The sequence below is a fragment of the Marmota marmota genome, unplaced genomic scaffold, assembly GCF_001458135.2.
Source record: "Marmota marmota marmota unplaced genomic scaffold, marMar, whole genome shotgun sequence".
NCBI lineage: Eukaryota > Metazoa > Chordata > Mammalia > Rodentia > Sciuridae > Marmota > Marmota marmota.
Genome location: NW_026000019.1, coordinates 27,344,125 through 27,357,562, shown reverse-complemented (window position 1 = coordinate 27,357,562; position 13,438 = coordinate 27,344,125). Strand labels below are relative to the sequence as shown.

At 49.1% G+C, this 13,438-nt stretch overlaps 2 protein-coding genes across 11 annotated transcripts; one reads left to right on the top strand and one right to left on the bottom strand.

Moving 5' to 3' along the window:
• The first annotated feature begins 210 nt into the window (after positions 1–210).
• Ppox (protoporphyrinogen oxidase) lies at positions 211–4,708 on the top strand. 6 transcript variants are annotated; one of them, XR_007350102.1, is made up of 12 exons: positions 211–1,032; positions 1,181–1,335; positions 1,423–1,554; positions 1,740–1,872; positions 2,103–2,247; positions 2,348–2,538; positions 3,476–3,536; positions 3,713–3,831; positions 3,908–4,018; positions 4,099–4,267; positions 4,400–4,442; positions 4,524–4,708. XR_007350102.1 is itself a non-coding variant. In XM_048810159.1 (12 exons), exons 1-12 carry the CDS (start codon positions 946–948, stop codon positions 4,664–4,666), a joined length of 1,446 nt encoding a protein of 481 aa, XP_048666116.1. In that variant the 5' UTR covers positions 218–945; the 3' UTR covers positions 4,667–4,708. The 6 variants fall into 6 exon arrangements, 5 of the variants coding, with proteins under 5 accessions (XP_048666116.1, XP_048666115.1, XP_048666117.1 ...); XM_048810159.1 differs by having other exon boundaries at positions 218–1,032; positions 1,185–1,315; positions 4,118–4,267; XM_048810158.1 differs by having other exon boundaries at positions 223–1,032; positions 4,118–4,267.
• A 94-nt stretch (positions 4,709–4,802) lies between these two features.
• On the bottom strand, positions 4,803–11,509 carry B4galt3 (beta-1,4-galactosyltransferase 3). 5 transcript variants are annotated; one of them, XM_015491950.2, is made up of 8 exons: positions 11,107–11,494; positions 10,112–10,186; positions 9,469–9,777; positions 8,710–8,945; positions 7,572–7,762; positions 7,318–7,440; positions 5,724–5,828; positions 4,803–5,589 (listed from the first exon to the last, which is right to left on the bottom strand). In XM_015491950.2, exons 1-8 carry the CDS (start codon positions 11,204–11,206, stop codon positions 5,316–5,318), a joined length of 1,413 nt encoding a protein of 470 aa, XP_015347436.1. In that variant the 5' UTR covers positions 11,207–11,494; the 3' UTR covers positions 4,803–5,315. The 5 variants fall into 5 exon arrangements, with proteins under 5 accessions (XP_015347436.1, XP_048666121.1, XP_015347437.1 ...); XM_048810164.1 differs by having other exon boundaries at positions 10,112–10,290; positions 11,107–11,238; XM_015491951.2 differs by having other exon boundaries at positions 9,469–9,743; positions 10,112–10,290; positions 11,107–11,238.
• Between the last annotated feature and the right edge of the window lie 1,929 nt (positions 11,510–13,438).

The following is a 13,438-nucleotide window of genomic DNA, read 5'->3' as shown; positions in this document are numbered from 1 at the left end:
GGGTTTTGCCGAAGATGGGGGCTGCCCCTCGAGGGTGAGGCACCCAAGAACCCCTGTTGACAAACACTAGGTACGTTGCCGGGCGGCCCTAGCTCCCGTAGGCCCGGACTGTTGCTAACATCAAGGATCTGTTTGTGGAGCAGCCTCCCCACGGATTGGCCCCTAGTCTCCCCGTCTATTCTCTCTACAACCAAAGCTCCTGGGGCCAATCCCTCTAGGGTTCTCACTCTAGCTGGGCCAGGGAAGCCTCAGCTGTGGAATGCTATTTCCCGGATTCAGCACTCGCCATCTTAGCCCTAGGGAGGAAAGCGCCCGGCTACGACAGCTCCCTTCAACTTGGCACTGAACGGGTCAACCTCTAGTTCTATCCACAGAATCAACTCTGACAGCTGCTGTCGCTCCGCCTGTAACGTCACTGCCGGCTCAGTGTTTTCATTGGTGATTGTGATCCGGGGTCTTTCAGGACCCACCAATCCAGAAGCCGGGAAGAGAAGCTTCCCCGCATGCCGCCAGAATAGAGTGGACGGAGAGTCCGTGAGACCTAAAAGGGGTCGGGGGCGGGGTTGGCGGACCTCAAGTATTAGGTGTCTCCAGAGGCTTGGGAAGCGAGCTCCTCAAAACTCCGGCATCCAGCCTGCCGACTCACCCCTGCGAGGGCAGATAGCGTGGGCGTGGCCCTTATCTCGCACTGCGGAGCGCCGGCGGGGAGAGGTTTCCGTACCTCTGCCTCCTTCTACCTCATTTTCTCTTGTCCCTATCTCGTGGATGAACTCTGGCCCCTGGGCGAAGACCTCGCTGGTCCACCGACCCATCCGCGAGCTCTGCCTTAGTTTCTTCTAAATCAGTGGGTGGCCGAGGGTGGAACGTGGAACCAGCCGGGCTTCAGGAGCCCAGGGTGCCTCCCAGTGTGTCTGTCAGTGTCGCCCCTTTTCTCCAAGCTTCCCAATGAGCCGGACTGTGGTCGTGCTGGGCGGAGGCATCAGCGGCTTGGCCGCCAGTTACCATTTGAGCCGAGCCCCACGTCCACCTAAGGTGAGTACTTCATCCGTGCCAGAGGTAGCCTCATTTAATACTCTTTAATTTCCAACAAAAGTTGGGTGGATCCTAGCCGGTGGGATGCGCCCAACCCCCACGCCCCGCGGCTCCAGATGGTACTGCAGTGGCTTCTTCTTGTCGCCAGGTAGTCTTGGTGGAGGGTAGCAAGCGTTTGGGAGGCTGGATCCGTTCAATCAGAGGGCCGGGTGGTGCGATTTTTGAACTTGGACCTCGGGGAATTCGGCCAGCCGGAGTTTTGGGAGCCCGCACTCTGCTCCTGGTGAGAGGCTTGTGCAATGTGTAAGGAGAGATTGCAGAGGCGGGGTTTTACTAAGGGGTTAGAGTTTGGTGGGCCAGACCCTTTGCTTAGTTTCTCCTCTTTCTGAGGATATGTGGAGAGCAGATTTCTGAGCTTGGCTTGGACTCAGAAGTGTTGCCTGTCCGGGGAGACCACCCAGCTGCCCAGAACAGGTTCCTGTATGTAGATGGTGCCCTGCACCCCCTGCCTTCTGGCCTCAGGTAACACCCTCACCTCTTTACTGCACATCCTTTTGTTTTGCCCCTTCCTCGCAGCCCTTCCATTTCTTCATCTCCATGTCTGTCAGCCCTTCCAGCAGAAAAGGGCCAAATGAATGGAAGTAAGCCCCTGGATCTTGGAAGATAATACAGGAGGCTTCCTCTTCACTATGCCTTCCTCCACACAGGGGGCTACTCCGTCCTTCACCCCCCTTCTCCAAACCTCTGCTTTGGGCTGGGCTGAGGGAGTTGACCAAGCCCCGGGGCAAAGAACCTGATGAGACTGTGCACAGTTTTGCCCAGCGCCGTCTTGGACCTGAGGTGACACTGCTCAGAGGCCTCCAACCTCTCCCTGCCTAAACCAGCTTCAGAATCCCCCCCCGCCACTCAGACCTACCCCTAGGGGCTCTTTTGTGTCATTTGGGATGCCCTCTTCTTGTCATACTCCACTAATCTCCAAAACTCAAATCCTTCCCTACCAAGCAGGGGCAGTGGAAGCTTATTCACTGCAGGTTATTCCTTGGCCTCTCAGTCTCAGTCTTACTCTTAAGGTGGCATCTCTAGCCATGGACAGTATCTGCCGTGGAGTGTTTGCAGGCAATAGCCGTGAGCTCAGCATCAGGTCCTGTTTTCCAAGTCTCTTCCAAGCTGAGCAGACCCATCGTTCAGTAATACTGGGGCTCCTGCTGGGAGCAGGTGAGGGGCAGATTGGTTCAAAGAGTGAAGATATTAAGGACTGCCAGAGTCAGGCAAGGGGTGTTAGTTTGGTGATTCTTTTCTGCTGCTTTTTCTTCAGGGCAGAGCCCACAGCCAGACTCAGCACTTATTCGCCAGGCCCGGGCTGAGCGCTGGAGCCAATGGTCACTCCGTGGAGGGATGGAGACGTTGCCCCAGACCCTTGACACCTACCTGACTAGTAGGGGAGTCAGTGTTCTCAGAGGTCAGCCAGTATGTGGGCTCTCTCTCCAAGCAGAAGGGCACTGGAAGGTAGGTAATTTTCTGCAGTGTAATAAACCTGTATCAATGTTTCTATCTTTAAGTAGTTCAGCCAGGCCAAGTCTGGTAGAATTGGAATTACTCATTTCCTTGCCTTAGAAATTATTTAGAGTCAGGTCTGGTGGCACACACCTGTAATCCCAGTGACTTAGGAGAGTGAAGCAGGAGGATCACAAGTTCAAAGCCAGCCTGGGCAACTTAGTGAGACCCTGTCTCAAAATAAAAAGGGCTGAGGATATAGCTCAGTGGCAGAGCACCCCTGGGCTCAATCCCCAGAATTGGGGGGGAAAATAGTTATTTATTCATGGACTAGCCCAGGTTCCTAGGGGCCTTATTTGTGGATCTTCCTCCGAGACCCCTTTGATGCAAGTCTGTGGATAGAATGTTGGAGTTATAGGGGCTGGGGCTGGGGCTCAGCAGTAGTGCACTTGCCTGGCATGTGTGAGGCACTAGGTTCGATTCTCAGCACCACGTATAAATACATAAATAAAATAAAGGTCTATCAACTATTAAAAATATTTTTTTAAAAAGGCTAAATGTAAAAAAAAAAAGAAGAAGAAGAAGTTGTAGTTATAAGTGGTCAGAGAAGGGGGAATATAACTTAGTGGTAGAGCACTTACCTAGCATGGGTGAGGCCCTGGGTTCGATCCCCAGCATTGCCAAACAAAAGTAGGAAGATAAATGGTCAGAGAATCAGAGATGAGGAAGGAACAACCCAGCTTCACCTAACATTCCAGAGCAGCCACACCTCTGGCCCACTTCCTAAGGTGAGTTTTATGCAGATGATGCAATCATTCAGTGTCTTCATCCTGAGTTGGCACCCAGTCTTTCCTGCCACTAGGAAACTGAGAAGAGTACAGTAGAAATCTCACTTCATCCTTAAAGTTCTCATTATTGCTATGTCTCTCAAATGTTTTCATTTTCTCAGGTGTCTCTGGGGGATAGTAGTCTAGAAGCCGACCACATTATTAGTGCCATTCCAGCTTCAGGTAATGGAGTAGTCCTTTCCCTTTCCCCAACCAGCATGAAGCAATAACTGTTTCTTCCTGGGCCAGAAGGACCACATCATGCCCCTAAGCTGATCATCCCTATGAAGTCTAATCTCAAAGAGAGCTGACAAAATTGTAGTATGAATGTCTCCTGAATCAGGCCTGTTCTCCTCCAGCACTCAGCAAGCTGCTCCCTACAGAGGCAGCTCCCCTGGCTCAAGTCCTTAATACCATCACTGCTGTGTCTGTGGCTGTGGTGAACCTACAGTACCGAGGAGCTCGCCTGCCTGTCCAGGTATAGTATGGAGGGGAAAAAGACGTGTAGCCTCAGATGGAGTTTTTCCTTCTTATTTTTTTTTTTCCCCCTTCAGGGATTTGGACATTTAGTACCATCCTCAGAAGACCCAGGTGTCCTGGGAATCGTGTATGACTCAGTTGCTTTCCCTGAGCAGGATGGGAGCCCCCCTGGCCTCAGAGTGACTGTGAGAGCAGGACATGTTGTATAGTGGGCTTTCCAAAGGGCTCTTTTATGCTCCATTGTAGGCAAGGCCAAGCTGGTCAGTGCCATATTCCCTTCACAGGTAATGTTAGGAGGTTCCTGGTTACAGACACTGGAGGCTAGTGGCTGTGTTTTATCTCAGGAGCTATTCCAGAAGCAGGCACAGGAAGCAGTTGCCACACAATTAGGACTGAAGGAGCCACCAAGTCACTGTTTGGTCCATCTACACAAGGTGAGTTGGGGTAAATTCCTATCAGTTCCCTGTTGTAGACCTTGCATACAAGGTATATTTGTTACTGTATGTCAACCAAGGCCTGGAAAATCAATAATAAACTTTATCCTGTATCCCCTTTCCTCTTCCCAGAACTGCATTCCTCAGTATACACTAGGCCACTGGCAAAAACTGGGTAAGTTGGGAAAGCAGCTGGGCTGAGGGCTGAGGAAATGGGACCTGTAGCCACAAAATTCCTTTTATTTTTTCCTTCTAGAGTCAGCTATGAAATTCCTGGCTGCTCAAAGGTTGCCCTTGACTCTGGCTGGAGCCTCCTATGAGGGGGTTGCTGTCAATGACTGTATAGAGAGTGGGCGCCAGGCAGCAATCAGTGTCTTGGGCCCAGAATCTAACAGCTGATCTTCAGCTCCCACTCATGAAAATAAAAGTCACTGGATCTTAGCATGGTATGGCTATTCTGGCATCTATGGTCTTGAGGGTAGAGGGGGTTCAAGGAGACGTAAAGTGTGCCTGGGATGCAGAAAGCAGGAGCAGAAGCGAGACAAAGTCCTTTATTAGAAAATATATCAAAATCCCAGCCCCCTGAGCCAGGACCAGAAAAGGGAGCTACTCCAGCACTGGCAGAAAGTGCCCAGGGAGGGGCTTCCTTCACCAAACAGCTTCCTGGGAACCATAAATAGAATAAATATTCACAGAGGTCCCAGGAGAAGCCAAATCACTCTTGGAAGAGAGTGGTCTCCATGGAAGAGGAAGGGACTTGGGGTCCAGCCCTGCTCCTACCCCAGAGGCAGGGGACTCCCAGGAGTTGTCACATAAAAGTATGACATCAAGGATTCACAGTCATAAGCCCTGGCAGGTGACCCTAGAAAGAGGGACCTCCAGGTCTAGAGGAGCCCAGCTCCATTCTAGCAGTGAGGAAGGCCCCTGCCCCCCAACATAGCACTAGAGTTCAATTCCCCCACATCCCTCTAAGAGCAGTGAGGAGCTGAGGGTAGGGAGAATACAACCCTTCTGATTCAGTTTCATGATTAAGGTGGGCAAGGAGGAGTCAGTGTGGACCACGGCGGGCTGTGTGGTTGGCAGTAGGCAGAGGGCCAGGCCTAGCTGGGGGCCGGCGCTGCAGCATCTCTTGACGGAAGGCCTGGGAAGAACCAGGTGGGTAGCGGGGACCAGGAGGAGCCCGGGGACCCCGAGGGTCAGTCCCAATGTCTGCTGTGACATTGGTATAGAGAGGACCCAGTTCTCGAGCCAGCAGTCGGTATGTCAGTGAGTTCATCCCATCTTGAGTCCAGGAGTTCTGAGTACGGACCAGGAGGTCAAATCTAAGGGTTAGAGGTTAGATACTAAGACCCAGAAAGGAACAGCCAGGAATCTAGGGACCTTTGAGAGTTTCCTGGCTAGGAGTATGTAACCTTGAGAATTTAGTAACAATTAGCAGGTAGTTTTCCCTTCCTACCTGTGGGGATTTTCCTCGTTGCCCTTATCTCCTCGATGCTTTACCATCTTATAGTGTCCCACAGATGTGGGGGGCCGAGAGATCTTCATCCCAGCCAGGCGTACCCTATGGGGAAAGTGAGAGAATCTTGGAGGATCCAGAATGAAAACAAGCTGCTGATAGGTAAACAAGAAAAGCAAAGCAAGGAAGGGACTGCATGTTTCTATACACAAGGAACAATTATTACCAGTAAGGATTATAAAAAGTGCCTAAGTATGAGAAGGTAGGAGAAAATCAAACAGCAAAAAGGAAATACTTGAAGAGAATGTAAAGGCTAAATGTATCCAAATCCTCAGGGCCCAGTGCCAGGCATCCTGGGGCCTTTAAACAATTGGCAAAGATACCTTTGTTTCCTAAGTAGCTCCTAGGAGCTGCCTTTGCAGTCTGGGAAGGACAAGGAAAGAAACCATTTTGTTGAGATGACATGATTGGGCATTGCAGACCCCAAACCTTTTTTCTTTCTTTTTTTTTTTTTTTTTGGTATTAGGAATAGAACCCTAGGCCTTGCACATGCTAGGTACATATGCTCTACCCCTGAGCTACATCCCCAGCCCAGCAATTCTTATTTAGAATAGTGACTAAGTTACCCTCAACTCCTCTCCCTCTGCTGCCATGTGTTTTTTTTTTAAAAAAAAAAAAAAAAAGCAGAACCAGGTAATCAGGATCTTAAGTTCCAGTTCTGACACAGAAGCAAAGGTGAAGATGGCCTGTGAAGGAACTGAAAGAATAACAGACATTTAGAATTTGTCGGGTGCTTTACACACAGAATTCACATAAAGGGCCGAGTATGGTGGTACACGCCTGTAATCCCAGCGGCTCGGGAGGCTGAGACAGGAGGATTGTGAGGGGTTCTTGGAGGATCCAGAATGAAAACAAGCTACTGATAGGTAAACAGCCAGCCTCAGCAGAAGCAAGGTGCTAAGCAACTCAGTGAGACCCTGTCTCTAAATAAAATACAAAATAGGGCTGGGGATGTGGCTCAGTGGTTGAGTGCCCCTGAGTTCAATCCCCAGTACTAAAAAAAATAATTCACGTAAAGATGTGATTCCAGCCAGGCACTGTGGCACACATCTGTAATCCCAGCAACTCAGGAGGCTGAGGCAGGAGGACCACAAGTTCAAAGCCAGACTCAGTAACTTAGCAAAGCCCTAAACAACTAAGTGAGACCCTGTCTCCAATTAAAAAAAAAAAAAAAAAAAGGCCTTGTGTCAGTGGTTAAGTGCTTCTGGGTTCCATCTCTGGTACCAAAAATCAATAAATAAGTAAATAAATAAGGCAAGACTAAACCATCTCTAGGCCCATTTCCAGCTCTGGAATTCCATGATAATATTTCCTACTGATATTTTCTCCTCTCAGGAATATAACCAACCAGATCTAGAAAACTGAAAGATAGAATGGGCAGTAGTATCAAAGCCTTATGTAGATATACTAAAAAGCAAAGGGAAAGGATTAGATTTAGTGCAGGACCAGGGAGCTAAAGTTTGGTGTTGAAAGGCTATGTTCACAGGTGGTCTTACAGGATGGGGTGAAGAGGGAAGTGGTGCATAAATCTGACCTGGTAGCTATGTCGTCATCCTCACCACCCCAGCCCCAGTATTCATTTGGGAAGCCATTCATCTTCAGGTACTGGTCAGGAGTGAGGGCTGAGACTCCTCCGAAGTACTGGGGGTACGGGAGGCTAGGGAGAAAAAGATCCTTGCATTCAACAGGTCTTCTGGGAAGACATCCCTACCCACAATTCCCTTAGCTGTCCTCTTTTCTTTGGATGGTTCGATTTCCTGCTTCCCAGCATTCTTCTATGTCCTTTACCTGTATCCAAACTTGTTCATGGCAACAGCAACATGGCGGGGTCCTCGAGGGTCACACACATAGAGATTGTGGTCATTTTCTGGCAGAAGGTCCACATCATGCAAGAACAGGCAGTCCCACTCTTCATCACGCAGTGCTTCCCGCACCCCAACATTGAGCAGTTTTGCCCTGTTAAATGTTCCATTTCCAGCCTGGAAGATAATGGAAGGGAACCAGGCTATATCTGTAGGTAACATGAAGAAGACGGGCTTGAGCAAAAAAGGAAAACTGAAGTAAGATACCAGACAAGGAGAAAGAAGGGAAAGGCAAACTATCTTTTTCATTTTTTCATTTAGTCAATTCAACAATTTTTTCTTGCATTCAGTATGTGCCTGACATTTAGTTGCTGCTGTTTAGCATTTCATCCTGACAACCAATAGCAAGGTGGAACAGGTGGCATATTAGTAATCTATTGCTCTTTGCCTCCAGGTTCTACCCAAGGATTCCGTTCCACATTTTAGAGGGTTAAGAATCTTGCTCAGGGCTGGGGATGTGGCTCAAGCGGTAACACGCTTGCCTGGCATGCGCGGGGCACTGGGTTCGATCCTTAGCATCACATAAAAATAAAATAAAGATGTTGTGTCCACTGAAAACTGAAAAATAAATATTAAAAAAAATTCTCTCTCTCTCTTAAAAAAAAAAATCTTGCTCAAGGTCACCCACATAACAATGGGAGAACTAGAATTTTAGCTCAGATCTACCCAATTTCAAATCTGCAGAAGCCACTCAACAAAGGAAAAATCATAGGAGGGTACAAGACAATAGGAGTATCCTAATCAGAATAATAAGAAGTATGCGGGGCTGGGTCTGTAGCCCAGTGGCAGAGCGCTTGCCTAGCGTGGGTGAGGCACCGGGTTCGATTCTTAGCATCACATAAAAATAAACAAAGACATTATGTCCATCTACAACTACCAAAAGAAAAAAAAATTGAAAATTTTAAAAAAGAATAAGAAGTATGGGACTAAGTTTAGAAGAGAAAGGTCAGGTTCTTCTCCACATTCCAGACTGCCCTTTTAAAATTATTCCAGGTAAGAGTGGAGTGGCATTTACTGAAGGCTTCCTTACTTGAAAGAAAGAGTAACATAGAGATTGGAGATACCTGGTGGATGACATAGATTCCATAAGCAAGCTGCTGGCGTTGCAGGAAGGGGTGCAGGTGGTAGAGCAGCAGGCGTAGGTGGTGCTCCCGGGCACGATGGGGCACGATGATGGCTGTCCGGGAGCGGGGCTCACACCCTGCTGGGCGGTACCTGCCTCCAGGTTCTACCCGAGGATTCCGCTCCACAATCTCTGCTATCGATGGTACTGGGCTAAAGGACACCGACACGGGGCCCACTGTTGGGAGGGAATGTCACATTAAGGAATTAGAGGGGCAGGGAGAAGAAAATGAGCATCAGGGCCTGGGAATACCTCTGGATCTGGCAACCTGGTTCTGGGCTCAGTTCTCCCCCAGGCTCACTCAGAAATCTCACAAGCCTTGGATTTCCCCTCATCAGACAACTCTACAAAGTCTGGAAGGTATTTACTAGCCTACCTTCTTTGTAGGGCTCTATAACTTTCTCCTACCCCACGGGGTTTGAAGTTAGAGTTGGGGATGAGAGAGAACAGGAACTTCTAACCAACTAATTAAACCAGGACTCAACTTCATCTAGCCTGAGGCTGGGAGAACCCATAAATGGGAAGGCAGTGAACCAGTGGCCCAATCCAAGAACCTGGTCCAAACTCTGACTTTAGACTCTATCTCAACCTCAGTCCACCTTCAAAGTAATCTGTTCTAAGTCCCACTCCATACCTGCCCAAGGCTCCCTGCCCCCACACACTGTCCTTTTCTTCACCTCCTCCTTCCCTTTGCACTCACCTAAGAGAGGAGACCGTTCAGGACAGTAGGGTAGGCCTTGAGGAGCTGAAGGACCCCCTGGAGCTACAGGGGCCCCAGGCAGATGACTGAGGTTACTGTAGACATCTCGGGGGTGAGAATAGTCAAAAGTAGGCCCCTGATCCCGGCCAAATAGGGCACTAAGGCTCCGGAAGCCCCCTAGTGACAAGTACATCATGACGGCCAGCTGGGAACCTACAAGCAGGGCCAGTGTGCAGGGCCGCTCCAGCAGCCTCCGCAACATCCTGAGATGAGGTCTGGGGAAGAAGAAAGAGGAGTTCTGGGAGTAGGCTAGAAAAGAGCAAGCCAGCAGGGAGATCATTGAGAGAAGAGGAATGAAGGTGATGCCAGGAACAAAAAAGAAAAGCAGAGAACAGAGTTATAGGAAGGAGCACACAAGTGTATGGTCACACAAGGAAAAGAAATAGAATGTAACCATCAACAGCCCCCACCACCTGTCACTTCCAGCCCAAGTTTCACTCTTGTCCACCTCCCCTCGAACCACTCCTACCATCTACTTTCAGTTCCCACCTCCAAGAATGTTTACATCATTCAAGTCCCATGTCCACTTCAGAAGAGTCTCTAGAGAACCCTTCCAATTTTAGAGGGCAACAGAGAGACTCACCTAGATTCAAATTGTCTTTGTCCAGATCATGGGGGCTCCAGGGGGTCCCAGGGGGGCAGAGATGTGAGGCATTATCTAAAATTGGAAATGTCACAGAGGACAGAGAAAGACTCCATCTAGCACTCCAACAGCGAATATGGGACCAACTGGAACAGAAGTGATCAAGAATAGCCAGCCACCTGCATGGGCAGAGATCAGGTAAAGCAGGTTTCCCATCAGGGGAAGTGAGGGAAAGTGGTTGGAAATGCCAGGTCTCTGGCCTTTCTCTCAGGCTACTGTGGAATTACAGTGTGATAGTGTCAGAGTTGTACTTCACTCCCTACCCCACCACATCAGCACGGACTAGTTTGGGGAGTGGGGACAGGGAAATAAATGAAGACACTGTTTTATCCCATACCAAAAACCCATTTAAGAAGCGAGACCGTCATGACAGAACTGTCAAAAACCCGTTTAAGAGGTGAGACAGTGGAGACTGTGGAGTGGCCTCGGGAGAGCCCAGGACGAGGATAGAAATAGGTTCCTTCCGTTTTCATGTGCCAGGGAGCTAGCTCCGCAGGTGCAGGGAAAATGACCACCTGGGAGCTGCAAGCAAACATCCCTGGAGCGCGGCGGGGTGTACCGCGCGGATGGCATCCTTTACCTTTTCCGCCTTTCCCCAGCCCCAACAGAGGTGGAGAGCAGGGTGACTGCTGAAGTGCGGAGACAGGGAGGGCTGAAGCAGAGACTGTCGGGGTACCTAGGCGGGCTCACCTGGAGGGGCGTGGCCGGCTTTCTGCCTGGGGTTAAAACCCAGTGTTTTCCGAGCACGCCCACCCCATCCCAAGCTCCTCTTGCTTTTGCCCTACCGTACAAAATGAGCCCACCCGGTCCCCGTCCACAATTCCCTCTGGAACCTTGTCCCTAGCTTGTTTCCATCCCTTACCCCAAACTTCACCCTCCCTTCCGACCGAACCTTTCTCCGAGACCTCTGTCTCCACGTTCCCTAGCCCACATACCTGGTCTTCTGTCTACCTCGTCACCGCCACCCAGACAGCCGGGCGGGCATCTCTGCCGCCATCTTGGAAGCGGGCGCTGCGGGGCGGAGCCTCGCGTCATGGGGCGGGGCCGCCGGGCGAAGCGCAAGGTTCCAGCGGCGCGTAGCCTGGAGGCGTCTGCCGGAGTGCAGCGGGGGCGGCGAGGGTGGGTTTCTTGCTCGAGGAGAGAACCGAAGGATCCTACACCTCGCGGAGTGAGCTGGAGGATCTCAACTCCCAACTCGCAGTCTGCTATTGGGATTCCATTTCCCACCTCTCAGATTTGTAAAGACAGTAGCTCAACCCCTTCGTCTTGCATAGAGCCCAAAGGGACTGCCTTAGAGGCCGGAGGGACTGTTTCTGGTGCAGTGACCTGGTGCATTCAACGACCTCACTATCCCCCGAGGGGGGTGGGGGTGGGGGGGTAGGCTGAGCGCCTTTCCCGGTTGTCAATGACACCTCTTGCGGCGTCGGGCCACTTAGTATCAAAATTGTTTCTCGCTCAGGCTTTAATATTGCAGACTGCTGCAGCGCATTTTGTATCTCCGTGGTATCTGCAGGCCTTGAAATAGAAGCAGTGAATAAAAGTCTGAGTGTGGAAGAAAAGGCAGCGCCAGTTTTAATGTAAAAATGTGTTTCCTTAGGTATTATAGTAAAATGGACGCTACATTGATAATGCAATATGTTATTCTTTTGGTTTCTAATGGTAAGGGACTTGAAATTGCTCAGTGTCTGCCTCAAAAAGCTGATGGTGTCGTGTGCACGTGTGGCAGGGAGGAAGGGATATAAACAGTATAGTGTGATAAATATGATATCCCAGAAATGGCAACTCGTTCACACGTGGAGATTCCGGAAAGGCTTTCCAGAAATAGTGATGGCTAATGGGAAACCTGAAGACCTTGTGTATAGTATATTCTGCTTTATATGATTCTGTTTTCATGGGCATTAATTATACAATTTAGTATAGGAACCTGATCTGTATGCAAAGACCATCCTGTCTGGTAGAGATTCTATTAATCTCCTACTCCTCACTTATGGAAAAAAAGCAACTTTTGCCCCCACTTTCTTATTTATTTTTGTTTTCCTGATCTGTAAATGTGTCTGTTCTCTGGATTTTCTCTTGTAACGATGAGAACATTTGCCACTTCTTTTGTGATATAAATAATAAGCTCATTTTTACATGGAAATCAAAAGACTGTCTCCTTAGCCAAACTTTAAACCTTTCTTCTGAGCCGTTTTTTTTTTTTTTTTAAATGAGGTCATATTCCTGAGTCCCTCTTGGGCCTACCTTGCCAGTTTTAGCAAGAATCCTGCCAAGACAGATAAGAGAGCACTGGATATCTGACAACCCTCAACTACCTTCTGTAAAAATCCTGTTACCAGTTTATCTAGAATTCCCCTATCCTTGATGTAATTTTGCTTCCATCCACTGACCCTCTCATTTTGCCTATAAATCCCCACTTGTCCGTGCTGTATTAGGATTTCAGCCTGATACCTCTCTCTCTCTCTCTCTCTTCCCCTTTCTCCCTCTCTCCCTTATTGTGATAGTCTTTTTTACCTTCCCGATAACCCTAAATAGTCTTCTGCTCTATTTTAGCAAGTGTCATGGTAATTTTTTTCTTTAACAATGTGAAAGTTGGGCTGGGATCGTGGCTCAGTGGTAGAGTGCTTGCCTAGCATGCACGAAGCACTGGGTTTGATCCTCAGCACCACATAAATGTAAAATAAAGATATTGTGTCCACCTAAAACTAAAAAAAATAAATAAATATTTTAAAAAGAAACTGAAAGACCCCCCCAACCCAGCTGTTCCCCCCAACCCAGCTGCTTATAGCTTTAGCTTAGTAGCGCCAGATAAAACAAGGCTTGAAAAATAGTTTGTCAAAGGAGGTCAGAGGGGCAACAGAGTCTGCAAGTTCAGCGGTTGGGCTAGCTCAAGGTCGTTACAAAAACAGGATGTGCAGAGGCAGACATCTGGTCAAAGGGGGAACGAAAAAAAAATATAGGAAGGGAACAGAAACTGGTCAAGTCAACAACTTTATCTGATTTCCGAGAACAGAAAGAACTATAACCCCCACCTCATTTAAATCCTCCAATAGGGATCCTGTAACTATGCATCTCGCTTCTGTATCCACGCTTCTGCTTGTAAGCTCTATATAAACCCCTCAGGGTAAGCCAAGGGCGCGCGAGTCTCATAGAGCTTGTCGCCCCGGGTACCTGTGCACTCGAATAAACCTCTTGCTGTTTGCATCCGAACTTAGTGGTCTCGCTGGTCCTTTGGGTACGGGTCTCTTCAGACGGAAGGCACTCTTGGAG